At 40.8% G+C, this 16,558-nt stretch overlaps 1 protein-coding gene across 5 annotated transcripts in view; it reads right to left on the bottom strand.

The window, feature by feature from the left end:
- The window catches only part of MYH10 (myosin heavy chain 10), a 123,644-nt gene that overhangs the window by 95,588 nt on the left and 11,498 nt on the right, over positions 1-16,558 (bottom strand). For all 5 annotated transcript variants that reach the window (XM_081578374.1, XM_081578376.1, XM_081578375.1 and 2 more), the window contains exon 3: positions 6,705-6,861. In XM_081578374.1, the coding sequence (XP_081434500.1) occupies positions 6,705-6,861 (157 nt within the window). The remainder of the gene's footprint in view (positions 1-6,704; positions 6,862-16,558) is intronic.

The raw sequence follows: 16,558 nt of genomic DNA, 5'->3' as shown, positions 1-16,558 counted from the left end.
AGGATGAGGTGGTTAGATAGCATCACAGACTCAACGGATGTGAATTTGAGCAAACTCCAGGAGATAGTGAAGGCCAGGGAAGTCTGGCATGCTGCAGTCCATGGGGTTGAAAAGAGTCAGACACGACTTAGCAACTGAACAACAACAATATTTATTTTTGGCTAGAGGATAAGCACATCTTTAAACTTATCACCCAGTCAAATCACTGTTTTGCCTCCTCACTAGCCCTATCACCTCTGATGCTCGTACCCTTTTAGTTGTCTTCACAGCCCTTATCACATTATGATATTGTCTTCATTTTTTGGTATCCTCAATGAGATAACAAATCTCTAACACAAGTCACTAGAAGGGTTTTCCTACATTTTACAGTTTCTCGGGGTAAGGAGTATTATTGTTTCCCACTGTCTGTATTTCCACATTATAAGAATCAATACATAGATTCAAGGCAACCATAATTTATTATAAAACATTCTTTCACCTGACATAAAATAATGCCCATTGTCCGTTTTTGCTTTAACTTCTACTTTAGACTTGGGGTGAGTTTAACTGGTGCTTTCTTTTTCGACTCATTTGGCTGAGGAAATGCTCATCACTGCACTGTTATTATTTTTCTACTTGGAGACGTCTCTCCTGTAAGCGGCGTATGATTGTATCAGGCTCTGCTATTTATAGGGGGTTAAAAGTATATTTACTGCCGTAGTTGGTGTTACCTGTTTTCTGACCTTTCAAACCCTTCCTTGATGTTCCTTTTAAAAGATGGTTTGTTTTCCTTGCTTTTTTTTCTCCTAATGGGGTTTTTTTGGCTTCAAGGCATGTGGGATCCCACTTCCCCGACCAGGGATTGAACCCTCACACCTTATATTGGAAGGTGAAGTCTTCAACCACTGAACCGCCAGAAGAGAAGTGAAAGTCGCTCAGTCATGCCCGACTCTTTGCAAGCCCATGAACTGTACAGTCCATGGAATTCTCCAGACCAGCATACTGGAGTGGGTAGTGTTTTGTCTCTAATCTACATGTAAAGGTTCACATTTTGATGTATATCAATCCTAGTCTTAAAATATTTATTGAAGAGAGGGGTTGGTATATGTGATGATTATTATTATACTAGCACATCACTTGGTGTATCAGACACAGTTTCAAGATGGCCGCTCAGGATTCCACCATAGAAATGAACCATCCATTAAGTAGTTACTTACTGGTAGAACAACTGGTTATTTTTAGTGTTTCGCAGGAAGCTGTGTCTGACTCTGAGTCCTATAAACTGTAGCCCATCAAGCTCCTCTGTCCATGGGACTCTCCAGGCAAGAATATAGGAGTGGGTTGCCATGCCCTCCTTCAGGGGATCTTCCCAGCCCAGGGATTGAACCTGTGTCTCTTATGTCTCCTGCACTGGCAGGCAGGTTCTTTCCCACTAGCACCATCTGGGAAGCCCTGTCAGAAAGCTACTGGAGGTTATTCTCCATCCAAAATACAGCGTATGGGACCCATAAATTAAGAAAGACAGACAAACAAGGAAAGAAGCAAGGGATTTCCAGGGTGCACGCAAAGGCAAGTCTGAAGGGCACTAAGCACAGATTGGAGGACACAGGGTCCCAGGAGGTATGGCTCTGGGGGAGGAAAGACACTGATCAATTACTTGACACACGTCTCTGTACTGAAAGAAAACCTGTAGTTCTGCCAAATCAATGTTGGTCACTGCAAAACTACTTTGTTCCCCCCAAAATAAGAAAATTACTACTAACCCCAGGGAAAACAGCTAATTATGTAAGAAGAGAAATGTGATCCCAAGAGAAACAGTATGCATGTTGAATACTACTAAAATGCCAAAAAATGTTGACTTAACTTCAATCAGGAAGATGGGGGGAATGTAGTTAAAAACTTTTTTCATAGTTGGAAGTCTACAGAAAACAACAGAAGTTAAAAAAAAAAGAATATGATAAGCCTGTTACTCATAAATACACACAAACACAAGACAAAACAGACAAAATGACTTCCTCTCAAGAGGAAATCCAGAATGGACAGGGTGATGAGAGGTATTTATTTTCTTTATCAATAACGTAAGCCTTGCTGTGGGCTTCCCAGGTGGCTCAATGGTAAAGGATCTGCCTGCCAATGCAGGTTGGAAGTAGGAGATGGCAACTCACTCCAGTATTCTTGCCTGGGAAATCCCATGGACAGTGGAGCCCAGTGGGCGATAGTCCATAGGGTCACAGAGTCAGATACAACTTAGTGACTAAACAACAGTAACAATTCCTGCGGTACTGTGTGTTTCCTTGTTTAACTATATGTATTATTTTTTAATAAAAAGTAAAAAGTAAGCATTCAAAGTCCTTTGACAGTTTCTGATCTTGATGTTATCCAGACTATTCTGCATTGTCTAATGGTCTAAAACCATTTAGATAATACAGGAATTATTTAGCCCTCAAGACTGGAGAGACTTCACTGCTGAAATTATTTGGGCCTCATGTCTTTGGGACATAAAGGTAAATGTCTCACAACCTTTACCATTTCTCCCACTGGCATTGTTCAGAGTTTTCCACCTTATTTCCAGGCATTTTTGTCTCTGTTTATAGTGTTATAAAACCTTTATATTTTCTGGTGATTCTCTCTTCTTAATCACACTTGCCAAACACTTGTCTGTTTTATGGTCTTTTTGTGGAACCAGTTCAAGTTTTAGTTAATTTTATGTTTTTCTTCTTATTTAGGAGAAGGAAATGGCAACCCACTCCAGTGTTCTTGCCTGGAGAATCCCAGGGATGGGGGAGCCTGTTGGGCTGACGTCTATGGGGTCGCACAGAGTCAGACATGACTGAAGTGACTTAGCAGCATGCTGTACTATTTTGTTTAAATTGAGGTATAACTAATCCATAACATTATATTAGTTTCAGGTGTACAACACAATGATTCAATATTTGTATATACTGTGAAATGATCACCACAGTTACGTCTTAAGTTAACATCCAGGCTGTATTTTTAAAGGACTTTTTTTTTATGTGTGTGAAATGAAACACAGAAAACCTCATGAGACGAAAAGCTCAGTAAATTATCATAAAGTTGCCTTTTATCTACCTTGTGAGTAAAAGGTTTGTGTATAAATTTGTTTACTAAAATATTTATAGCTATGAATTATTTCTTAAAGCGGTTTTTGCCATAAGCCATCAGTTTTTTACCCATGATATTTTGTTGTGATTAACATCTAAAGAATCTATAATAGCAGTTTTGATTTCTTCTTTTACCAAAAAGCCATATGGATGAATGGTTAGCAGCAGAAACAGTGAGAAGTCATTAAGCAGCACTCACACCAAACAGGTGGAAATCTGTAAATACCTTGTCTTACTGCACTGTGGTTGGAGAATGTGGCCTGATCTCAGATTTTTAATGGTGATTTAGCATCAAAAATTACAAGTTGAAGTTGTAAACCTTCTTTCTGGTTGATGGGCAATAGTCCTGCATATAGTTTTCAATTCAAACTTGCTAAATTGTGTTGATCACATTCTTTATGTTCTTTTCCCTCCTACTTATCTCAAATTCTAAGAGGAGCACATTAAAGCTCCCCCTCTTAATTATGGGTCACATTTCCCTTGTATTTCCAACAGTGACCCAACATCGATGATGCAAATGTAAGTATTGCCTGACTCTCCTAGAGGATTGCATCACACTTTCTCACTTAAATCTCCAATCTCTGCTCCCTCCTCCCTCTCAGCTGAGACCCTGCTTTATGTCTCCCTGTGAGCACAGGAGCAAGTGTTTTCACAAATTCCTACCCACTGACTGGCAGATACTTCCAAGAAATCTGGCTGTGAAGGGAAGGACAGGATAGAAGAGAGAACTTTTAAAGTAATGGAGAAAACTTCAGCACGTTTAATGCTAACATCAAGAGCCCGTACAAAGGGAGGCAGAAGACAATGGACACTGTGAGCTTCCTGAGATGGATCCTGGGAGAGATGTGACAGGCATCAGAGGTGAAGGAGGTGGGAAGCCTGGCCTCGGACAGGAGGGAGTGGGTACAAGAGAGGATGGTTTGTAAATATGGCTCAGGAGACTGGGGCACTTCCACTCTGGTGGCTTCTAACTTCTCCATGGAACAGGGGAAGCAGCCATCAGCTGGGGAGGAAAGCAGGGGCCCATGAAGCTGCAGTGGGCAGAGGCCTGAGGCAGACATTAGAGAGAGTGAGATTATAACCTTAATAGACAATCAAGGAAGGATTAACGAGGGTGTTCTGTGTGGAATCTGAGCTCATGGTCACACAATTACAGGAGTACTGATTTGTTCAGTTGTATGAAGAGAACTCCAGAGGCATCAGCAACCCAAGTAAGAGCATTTAAAAAAGACAAACGCCTTGATCAATCTGGGGTGAGAATTTTGCCAACCAAGTATAACTTCCCTGGTGGTCCAGTGGCTAAGACTCCGTGCTCCTCATGCAGGGCACCTGGGTTCCCTGGTCGGGGAACTGGACCCACATGCCACAACTGAAAGACCTCGTGCAGCCAAATAAATAAAATTCTTTTTTTTAAAAGTATAACGAAAGAGCAAAGGGACAGGGTGTAGGATACTGACAAAGATGGCTGAAATGATACTATGAAATCCAAACTATACGAGGAAGAAAGTTAAGGCAGTAGTGATAATACACAGGGGAAAAGCAGAACAACACATGGACCCTGAGATCTAAAGAGTCAAAGAACACGGGCAGGAGACTTGCTGACTGAACTGCCAAGACGGAAGGATTTTGCAATAGAATTTCTGAAATACTATTTGAAAAATAAGATCATTTCAGAAGGTGGCAAAGTCTAGGGTGTCAGCAGCATAAATGAGAAGAGAAGAAGATTAAGGATCTGCGAGACCAAGGGGTTGGCTGTTAACGAGAAACTAGGAAGTAACACAGGGTTATGTCAGGCCTTGAGGCAGAGAAGAAATGACATGTCGGGGGCCAGACCAACCAAATAATGAGGTGAGGAGGAAGGAGGAGGGGGCCCCAGAAGAAAGATGCTACAGCGATGAGGGCAGGCAGAGGAGGGGCAGCATTTTCAAGGGGTGAAGAGTAGTTAACGGTCCAGCAGATGCCCTGGAGTAAAGACAGTGACCTCGCCTCCCAGTGCATAGGGTCTGAGTGCAGGAGCCACTGCAGGGAAAAGCCAGGTTTCAGTTAAAGCCCGGAGGAAAAGAAAACATTCGATGCAGACACTGAATAGGTAGGGAGGTTTGCACATCACAGAGTGGGAGTTACCTAAGGCAAAATGAAAAGAGAGCTTTATGGAAACAAAGATGTGGCTGAGAAACTGAAGACCAAGGAGATGTGGATTTCATTCTAAGACTCCAGGGAGAGAGCAGAATCTCAGATCCTAGATATTCGTGGTGGCTCCTGCAACTACTGTTACAGCAGAACTTGCCTTTAGGTCGGTAGCAGTGAGGGCTGCTGCTGAATGGAAGCTTGCTGGGGTGGACGGCCATGAGGGGGCATCAGGGTCCAAGGAGGAAGAGTGACACCCCAGGGAGCCCAGTGTGTCAGTAGTCTTTGGGCCCCTCGCATGGTTATGTACCAGGCACAGGTCTCAGAATTGCTGGGTTCAGCTTCTAACACATAGGACTGCAAGTGAGAAGTCTGAGCCCATTGACTCTGTAGGGATCACGTGACTGCCCTGTCCACACCATGCTACGTGAGACCCAGCACAGGTCTCCTTTCAGGATCCCTGCCTGGCACTCAGTGAACCCTCTCAGTCTCAAGACTCAAGTCTTTCTTCAGCTCTGGTCAACTTTTTTAAAGCTATCACTTCTTTCTTGGCTCTTGAGAGCCATAGAGTTTTGATTACACTGGCCTGTGGTAGAGTTCAAAAGTATATGAAAACTAGACCCTTTTAAACATAAAAACTAACATGATGTATTTATGAAGCAACAAACATACTTACCGGCTGCCTATAGAAAACAGCCATATTACCCAGTCTAACCTTAAGAATTCACAATTTTTCTACAATAAACATCTATTACTTTTCTTTTAATCTTTAAAAGAAAAAAAAAAAAAACTTAAAGCCCTCTCTAGAGAAGACGGAGACAGGGCTTCCCTGGTGGCTCAGTGGTAAAGAATCTGCCTGCCAATGCAGGAGATCTGGGTTCGATCCCTGATCTGGGAAGATCCCACGTGCTGGGCAACTAAGCCCACATACCACAACTACTGAGTCTGTACGCTAGAGCTTGGGAACTGCAACTACTGAGCCTGAGTGCTACTGAAGCCCGCATATGTAGAGCCTCTGCTCTGCAACAAGAGAAGCCACTGTAAAAAGAAGCCCATGCATTGCAATGTAGAGTAGCCCCCACCTGCCACAACTAGAGAAAAGCCTGTGCAGCAACGAAGACCCAGCACAAACAAAAAATAATTTTTAAAAAAAGGTAAAAAAAACGCCTGGCGTGCTGCAGTTCATGGGGTTGCAAAGAGTTAGACACGACTAAGTGACTGAATTGAACTGATTCAGTTCATTATTTTAATTTTTTTAAATGCTGATATTTCTCCAACCATGGTTAAAGGCAGGGAATGTTTAGTGCAAAAGCTCTTGTCTGTGTAACTAAAAAAAATAAAATCTACTTCTTGGGGAAAAAAAAAAAGGTAAAAAAAAAAAGACAAGGCTGAGACATTAAAAACAAAACAGAAACAAAAACCCAGGTTACATTTAAGAAATTCTGAGTTTTCAGCATTGTAAACATTTCCAGTTACCTTGAAGCATGCATCTGTAAGCAGATTCTGATATAGCGTAGATGTGTGGAGGCATCTCGTGACGCTTCTTCCCTCTGTACATTTCAATAATATTCTCAGAGTAAATTGGAAGGTTCTTGTAAGGATTTATGACTACACAGAAGAGTCCAGAATAGGTCTAGAACAGATAAAAATAAGATATAGTGTTAAAAACTACTGCATGTATCAGGTAGGGTCCAATCAGGAGACAAACCACACAGTAATGTGAACAGGGGATCTTTATCATTTGCATAATTAATCTATCCCTGAAATTAAATCTAGCCCGTAATGGGCAATTCCAAACCACAAGCAGTTCTCCCACAGATGCGATTGCTAAATGGTACTTCCTTAGATTCAATTCCCTCATCTGTCAAATGGAAATAATAATAAATGCTTCATGGCTTTACAGGGTCATTATTCAAACAGCATGTCATTTGCTTTTTCACATTCATTCTCTCGAAAGTGTACAAGGTATGAAAAGTCCATCACAGTGGTTTCAGATTCCACATTGCAACTCATCTTTAAGGAAATACTCATGGTCAAATTTGGGTATAATATCAATGATATTTTTTGGAAAATATATAGATTTTTTTCATAAAAATAATTTATTGCAACTTGTTACAGGTTTATTTTTAAATTAGGTGATAAACATTTAAAATATTTAATTTCTAAACACAGTAAATATCATTAAAAATAATCCACATAAACAGAAGCTCTTTGGAGGCCCTCAACAATTTTTAAGAGTCACAAGTCTAAGAAGATAAAAACCCTCCTCATCAGTAGGGTAATCATTATTCAGAATTAATAGTAGGAGTATTTTTGCCTTTGATTTTTTTTTTTTTAATTCACACAGAATGATTTCTGAGAACTGACTCTGGGAATTATGGAAAAACAAGAGCAGTTAGGACTGCTGCCAGACTCTCTGGTCCTGGAGGGGCTGAACGCACCTCAGCTGCACTGGAAACCAGACCCTTTACTTCGGGTGGTTCTAAGTCTAAAGGTGAGAGGACCATAGAAAAGGCTGAGGATCGATGATGCTCATCCCCTCATGGAGCACCGAGGGGCTTCTAACCATTGTCTGTTTAGAAAGGCTGAAACCCTTGACAGTGGCCACCAGGGGGCACTGTCGAGACCACGCTGCTCTGAATGAAGCAGTTAATGATGCTGAAAGGAAAGGCAGCCGGAAAAAAAAAGTTGAAGTGATCGGAATTACCTCTCTAGCTGTTCTTTATCTTTGCTTCCCTCCCAGCAGAAGATGGAATGCACTTCCGACCTAGATTAGTGCTTGGGAACAAAACAAAGGCAAGCAAGGGCCCTGCCTGAGCTCACCGATTTGGCCTGACTTCTGAACTGACCAGATGGACACCCTCCCTGTTTGCCAGAGGCCACAGTAATTACCTGCCCCTCCCTAGCTGACCGCTGGGTCTGCAGCCGCTGGCTTTCTCACGTCCAGCATCACACTCAGAGGTGCGGGGCTGGCTCTCAGCCCTTGCACCCAGAACCCTGAAACCTTCCACCAACCTTCTACCAACAGGTCTCTAGTCTGACTAGCCCAGACTCTCTCTGCCACCCACAGGACAAAAAGGAAACAAGAGATGATTAAAAACAGATTTTATTGATGGTGAGAAAACTAAGAGGCAATCTTAACATTAAAATTTTTTTATTGAGTTTCATTTACTCACAGTAAATTTGACAAATCATAACTACATCTTCAATGAATTGTAATATATAAACATCTACTTGTTTATTCAAAAGTGAGATGTTATCTCTATCATGAAGTTACACTGTACTTTCATTTGTAAGAGGCAAATAACTGCAGACTAGCCCAAAATGAGAACAAGAACTCAAAGCCAAGTTAAAATGTGCAAACTCAGTTTAACATCCCATAGCATGTACAGTATGCTAATAGAGCCTAACAATGATATTTGTAATCAGAAATCATTCCAGCATGTGTGTCTACCATGTGGTGGAGACTTTTCTGAGAACTAGGATTAGAGATGAGTAAGTCTCACAAATATGATTAAGTCATCAAAAAACAAGATGGAATAATCATCAGTATTCTATGCTTGCCAAAGAGGAGCAGTGACAGAGGTTTAAGTGAAGGCACTAAACTGAGGTGCTTAAAGAGCTAAACTTCTATCTCAAACTTAGCTCAAAAGCTGGGCTCCTGCATTAACTGATCACTGCACTTTGGTCTTTCCCAAGTCACACGGAAGAAGAGCAGTGGGGATGTTAAAATCATCTCTCTGGAGGCCTCAGGTTCAAAGTAGGCTTCATTACTGTTTGAATACACACGCAAGATGGTAAGCACCTTTAAGAACGATACACTCTAGGGATGAATACAATAAAGATACACTAAACAAGACACAATATAAGGTATTAAAAAGAGAGTGATACAAAAAAAAAGAAAAAGATGCACAGGTCTTTGTAGTAGAGAAAATTCTGGAGCAGAACAAACAACAAGCCTATGGCCACCTTGTCAGAAACAGTAAAACCAGGTGCAAAGTCCAGGCCCAGAGGGTCCCTGACGTTCTTTTTAAAGACAACTAGGTCAAAACGAAGGATAAAGGAATTCCTATTAAAACAGTAAGAATGTACAGCCTGGGAGGGTACATCTGGGGCAGAGTGAAGGGCAGTATAGCTGACAATGGTCTGTTCTGTGGAAGGTGAGAGGGAAGAGCCTAGACAGGCAAATGGGAGCACTGAGGTTCTGTCCTCTCCAGGTGATTAGGTATCTGGGGCTCAGGGGAGTAGTGTGATGGAAGGGAAGAGGCATTCCTCACACAGTATAAATCAGGCAGCCACATGGAAGAGAGCCTGAAAAGGCAAGAGGTGGGAAGCAGAAGGTGGAGGTGTCTCCAAGCACAGTAACAGGCCTGCAGGAGAGAAAAGCAAGACAAAAACGGAGCAGCGGGACATTTCCCTGGTGGTCCAGTGATTAAGACTCAGCACTCCCAATGCAGGGGGCACAGGTTCGATCCCTGGTCGAGAAACTAAGATCCATATGCCGCATGGCATGGTCAAAAATAAATTAACTTTTTTAAAAAAGAGCAGAATTGAGTCATGAAGAAAGCAGACTAAAAACTCAATTGCACTCAGAACTCTGACTAGAGAATTCCATTCAAGGCGTGTGTTAAAGTTGACTCCAAGGTCACCAAGCTTCAGAGAATGGAAAAGTTATGGGCGGATAGGAAAAATCATTTGACTTGTGGGGAAAGATAATGAATCCCTCTTCAACATATTAAGACTGTGGCATGTTAAAAGGAGATTCATTACAATAGGGGAGCCCAGGAGAATGAATGCCTAGTGAATAGTCAGAAACACTGAAATCCTAAAGTCATGAGAACATTTTGAAAAACTGCAAAGGCTTGAAGAAGCTTGTACAGGCTTTAGAACAGCAAGTAACAGTTATTAAGGATGAGATGGTTAGATAGCATCACTGACTCAATGGACACGAATCTGAGCAAACTCCAGGAGATGGTGAACGACAGGGAAGCCTGGTGTGCTGCAGTCCTTGGGGTCCCAGAGTCGGACAGGACTTACTGACTGAACAACAAACCAAAAAGAGACATACAAAAATATTAGCACACAAAAAAGACTCATAATTTTTTTTAGCACCCTATGCTGCTGAGTTGGTGATGGACAGAAGCCTGGCATGCTGCAGTCCATGGGGTTGCAAAGAGTTGGACATGACTGAGCGACTGAGCTGAACAGATGCTGCTTTTATGCCTCCAGGCTTCTTATATGCTGATCATTCTGCTTAGAACATCCATCTTCTATCCAGTATTGGGAAATGTTACTCATCCTTTAGGGCTGGGCCTCAGTTTAAGAAAGCAGGGATACGCATATACATTATTACTTTGCAGCTTTGAAGGATTAGAGAACCAGAAAACTAAGGCAGGTAGAGATGCCAGTGTAATGGAGCAGATACGACAGTCTCCTGTTAGAGACAGGGCACTGAACTGGGAGCATCACACAAACCTCCACCCCAACCACAGCCCTCGGAAGAAATCATACATCTACCCCAGAGGAAAGGAAGAGAAGAAAGAACAATTCACTCACACCATCTGCAAACACCATACCTGGATGAAATTCACATGTGGCTTAGTGGAAAAGAACCCGCCTGCCAATGTGGAGACTCGGGTTCGATCCCTGGGTCAGGAAGATCCCCTGGAGAAGGAAATGGCAACCTACTCCAGTACTCTTGTCTGGGAAATCCCATGGACAGAGGATCCTGGAGGGCTACAGCACATGGGGTCATAAACCGTACCAACTTACGACACAACACAATTTAAAAAACAACAACAACCCTACATAATGAGGGAAAGTTCATCATCCAGAATATTCAGAGAGAGAAATGACCTCTGGACATTCTCTACAAAATCAGCTGAAAGAAAATTTGAAGAAATAGATTTATGGCTACAACAGAATGGAGTATGATGTGGACTCTTAAAGAAAGACACAACAAAGGTAGGTAATAAAAGAAAAAGGAGGTATAGCGATAAAAATAATTTGACAAATATGAAAGTTAAATTGAATAAATTAAAGATGAATATGAAGAGCACAGAAAGGATTACTAAAATATTAATCATTATCACTCCTTAGGGGGGATAACAACCAAAATTCTGTAAAAAGAACAATAATCAAAAATAAACTTGAAGAAAACTGTGTGTGTGTGGGAGGCGGGCAGGTAATACACAGTGAGTTAATAAAGAATTCATCAAGCTAATAAACATAGAAGGAATGACATTAAATTATCACCATTTGGCTTCCTAATGAAATGATGGATCAGGACAGTGCCCATCACAGGCGCAAAAACCCTTCAGGAAGGGCAGACACTCCTAAAGCAGGAATCAGGCTGACAAAGCCCAAACTGACTCCCTGACCCATCTCAGCATCGTGAAGTGAGACAGCCGACATCCTGTGCCTCTAGAATCCAAATGTGATCAAGTCTCTGCATCCAGTTTACAGGAGGCACCATGGGAGTGCAATCAACAGAATCTAGACTATGGGAAACTCTACAGCACAACAGACATTGTTTCTTTAAAGAAAACAAAAAAGCCACCCAGGAGGAGGGTAAACATCCCAGGCTTTCAGTTGGGACCCTAACTGGTGTATCCTGAGAGGTTAGAGGGTACCAGAAATAGACCAGCCCAAAGCCCGGGAGGGAGGGAGGTAAACCCCTGAGCGACCTACACGCACACTCTCGTTCCCCTTGATCTAATTGCCTGCCCAGAGCGTGAGGTCACCCAGAGCCTCAGATTACCTCCACAACTTCTCATATACGGTAACTGGCACAAAGGCGATGGTTGTAACTAAAATCCAGGATAATATGTGGCTCTCCTATGAGTCTACTTTATTGCCCTTGTATCTTGTATCCTAGACAATCATAGGCTCAAGTAATTAAAAGACACGATTGAAATTAGTAAAATTGATAGGCCTCTGGTGAGACTCATTTTAAAAAGGGTAGAACAGATGGTCAGTATTGGGAATGCAAGAGAACATCACGGCAAATCCTACAGGAGAAAAGAGGGTTATTAGGAACAATATCAGGCAAATTAATTTGAAAATTTAGATGAAATACACAAATTCCTAGAAAAACTCAATTATCAAAATTGTTATCCAAAGTCTTTAATCTGAAAAACTCAATAACTATGAAAGAAAAACTTCCCCATAAAGGAAACCATATCATTATTTTTAAATGAAATAACATCAATACTATTCAAACTCTTCCAGAGAAAATACAAAGATAAAATATTCCCAGATTCATTTTATAAAGCCAGCATAATTTTGACAGCAAAATATGACAAGGACATTATCAGAAAGGAAAATTTTCAGTCAATCTCCTTTATGAATATAGATACAAAAATTTTACACAAAATAGTAGCAAACAAAATCTAAGAATCCAGTAATATATATAAAGAATATTGGTCCTTGCCAAGTCAGTCTACCACTAAAAAATACAGTATATGATTCACCACAATAGCCAAATAACCAGAAAAATCACACTATCATCTGATCAGAAGCTGGAAAAACATTTGATAAATTAACACCCAGTCAGTAATTAAAATGGTGTAGAAAATGGCAATCCACTCCAGGATTCTTGCCTGGAAAATTCCATGGACAGAGGAGCCCAGTGGACTACAGTCCATAGTGTTACAAAGAGTTGGACACGACTGGGCATGTACACAGTATTTAAAAAAACTCATCCATGCAGAATAAAAACTAGCAATAGAAGGAAACTTCCCTGAATCTGATAAAAGAATATTCAAAACAAAACAAATTATTCTTAGTAGTGAAATGTTGAAAACTTTCTGATACAAAGATGCCTCCAATAACCACTACTATTCAGCAAACATTTACTGAACTTCTTAGACAATGCAATAAAGCAACGTATAAGAATTAGAAAGGAAAAAATAAAACTGTCATTTGCAGATAACATGAGTGTATTCAATATCCATAAGAATCTTCAACAAAACTATTACAATCAATAAATAAACTTAGTAAGGTTGGTGAATATAAAGTCAATATATAAAAGTTAACTGTAAAAACATGGCAACTGTATTCCTACCTCATGGTAACAATTTAAAAACAACATGTAAAACACCACTTAAATAGCATAAAAAATTAAATACCTAAACATAAATCCAATAAAGGATGTACAAAACCTAAAACATATTGCGAAAGATTAAGAACTAGAGAAACAGATACTATAGAGATCTCATTTCTCCTCTAAGCTGATCTACAGAATCAGCAAAAATACAATCAAAATTCCAATCAGGTTTTGTGTGTACGAAAAAACTGACAAGAGGGTTCTAAAATTATACTGAAATGCAAAGGACCTAACAACCAAAACAATCTCAAAGAACAAAAATGAGGGTTTACCATACTGGATACCAAGACATATTGTGTGTGTGCAAAGTCGCTTCAGTCTGACTCTTTGTGACCCTATGCACTGTAGCCTGCCAGGCTCCTCTGTCCATGGGATTCTATAGGCAAGAGTATCGGAGTGGGCTGCCATGCCCTCCTCCAGGGGATCTTCCCCACCTAGGGATCGAACACACATCTCTTATGTCTCCTGCATTGGCTGGTGGGTTTTTTACCGCTAGCACCATCTGGGAAGCCCATAAGACATAGTATAAAGCTGTAATAATCAAGATAATGTGACATCAGCCCAAGGATGGGCAGTTAGGCCCATGAAACAGAACAGGAAGTCAAGCACACATTTGTGAGCACCTGATTTATGATAAAGGTGACACTTCAGGGCAGTGGAGAGAGAGTTGTGTTTCAATAAATGACACTGGACTAACTGAATAGACATTTGGGGGAAAAAAATTAACCTTGCCCCTACCTTGTACCATACACTAAATTCACTTCCAAATAGAACTGAGACTGACAGTAGGGGGAGAATGAAGCCAGGATGTTTACCCCCCAGGCCAGTGGGTCAGGTTCCCTCTGAAGGCGGTCACAATTTCCACCAGGAAGCCCTCTCCACAAAGCATCCTCTCTCCTAATCGAGGTACCAGCTCTTTGTTTCTTTAAAGATCAAGATGGGTCCAGGGCTCTCAGCCATCACTAGTGGCAGGATACTGCAACATTTCTGCATCTGTTTTCTCAACTTTATTCACGTTTGTAAATCCTCCCCTTATTAAATGTGCTGAATACCTACTTAGAGGGCCACGTGTTTCCTGATGGAATCTAACTTAGGTATTATCTAGAAATGCTCATGGAGAGGGCGATGGCACCCCACTCCAGTACTCTTGCCTGGAAAATCCCATGGACAGAGGAGCCTGGTAGGCTGCAGTCCATGGGGTCGCACAGAGTCGGAGACGACTGAGCGACTTCGCTTTCACTTTTCACTCTCATGCATTGGAGAAGGAAATGGCAACCCACTCCAGTATTCTTGCCTGGAGAATCCCAGGGATGGGGGAGCCTGGTGAGCTGCCGTCTAGGGGGTCGCACAGAGTCGGACACAACTGAAGCGACTTAGCAGCAGCAGCAGCAGCAGAAATGCTCAAGATATGAGTTAAGGATATGCATGTCTTGTGTCACCCAGAAATTCCGCTCCTGGTTATATACCTTATAGAAAGCCATGCTTATATGCACCAGGACATGACCAAAGCTGTTCATTGAAGCAATGTTTGCAATAGCCCCAAACTGGGGGGGAGACGGGGGGAATGTTCAAAATCAGTTTAGAGGATAAATAAATTGGGACAAAAATCTTACACTGGAACATTACATTCCACAAAAATGAACAAAATACTTGAACTTTTATAGTTCAGGGCACTTGACGACTCTTAGAAACTGTTAAAGATCCCCCAAATCTTCTGTATTATATATTTTTATATAAATATACAAATACCAATAAACTGGGTTTTTAAATGTGTATTCATTCATTTAAAAATAATATTTTTAGGAAAAAATAACCTTTTGTTTTCCAAAACAAAAGCAAGAAGAGTGGCACTGTTTTTTATTTGCAAATCTTTTGTTGTCTGGCTTAATAGAAAACACTCAATTTTCTTAATTGAAAACATTCAACATTCTGTTTAGGCATTCAATCTATTTGTGATGTTGTTTTGACTGAAATACATGAAATTAGTCTTATACTGATATTTAATTTGAAAAGGGAGGAGTAGTTTAGCAGTCTTTTCATGTAGTTATAGATATTTCTATTTGATACTACACCAAAACTCGACAAGTGAGAATTTCTCAAAAGTGAGATGCAACGTAACATCTGACAGCCTGTCAGTGAACTTTCCATACTCTGTCACATCAAAGTCACTGGCTGAACTTGTATGCTGAACGAATCTTTTACCCAGGCGTGATTCTGTAACATCATGTACACATCATTTGGAAAACTTTGGCTCAATGAATTATACAAGTCTTCCAAATGATAACATCTCACACTATATGACATTATAAAAAAAACCACATTCATTAACATTGCCATCTACCTCATCAGAAAGGTTTTATGTATTGACAAGGTATTAAGTTCAGTGGCAAATGCAACTTTTAATTTTCATGTGGAAACTCAAATTTTACCATTATTGACAAATATATTCAATTGTTTTCTTTGAAGTATCAGGCTCACTCTTCATTTTCTTTTCTTCTTTTCACCCCACCATGTACAGTGTGTGGGACCTTAGCTTCCCAACCCAAGTTCAGGGTTGGAACCCGCATCCCCTGAACTTGAGGTGGTCTTAACCACTGGACCACCTAGGAAGTCCCTCTTCATTTTCAAGAAAATGTCTGGCCAAGTACCCTGGTGTCAATTAACCAAAGCTTATCTACCAGTCATTCTATCAAATAAAAATGGCATTCTATTAAAAAAAAATGGCAAGTTTAGCTTGCAACTCATATAGCGCTACATACGTGCTTTTCTTCAAAGCAACCATCCTAGTTCAATATGCAGAAGTGTTTTATGCACACTTATCATTTAATCACAAAGAACATTAAAAGACGCCTTCCCAAGAGTTGAGATTTAATAAAACCCATCATTTCTCCTGCTTTATCGAGGACGTTCTTGAACAAAACTAGATCAGCACAACTACCAGGACAGTATGGGGCTACTGCCTTCATCCGTGATAAGGTGTCAGCAGTTTTCCTCACCATGGCTTTTGCACCATCAGTATCAGTGTCAACAGTGAAGGGGCAAATAAAGCCTTTGATAATCATGAAAATAGTTTTGACCTCCAGGATGTCATAAAAGGGTCTTAAACAAGCCCCTAGGAGTCTATAGAGCACCCTTTGAGAACTACTGAGTTACATTAACACAAAGTAACATGAGTGAATCTGAAAAATATAATGCTGAGCAAAAGAAAAAAAAAAACAGACAC

The sequence above is a fragment of the Giraffa tippelskirchi genome, chromosome 3, assembly GCF_054371585.1.
Source record: "Giraffa tippelskirchi isolate mGirTip1 chromosome 3, T2T-mGirTip1v1.2.pri, whole genome shotgun sequence".
Classification (NCBI taxonomy): domain Eukaryota; kingdom Metazoa; phylum Chordata; class Mammalia; order Artiodactyla; family Giraffidae; genus Giraffa; species Giraffa tippelskirchi.
The sequence above is the reverse complement of the archived record's forward strand: the minus strand, read 5'-3'. Positions and strand labels throughout refer to the sequence as shown.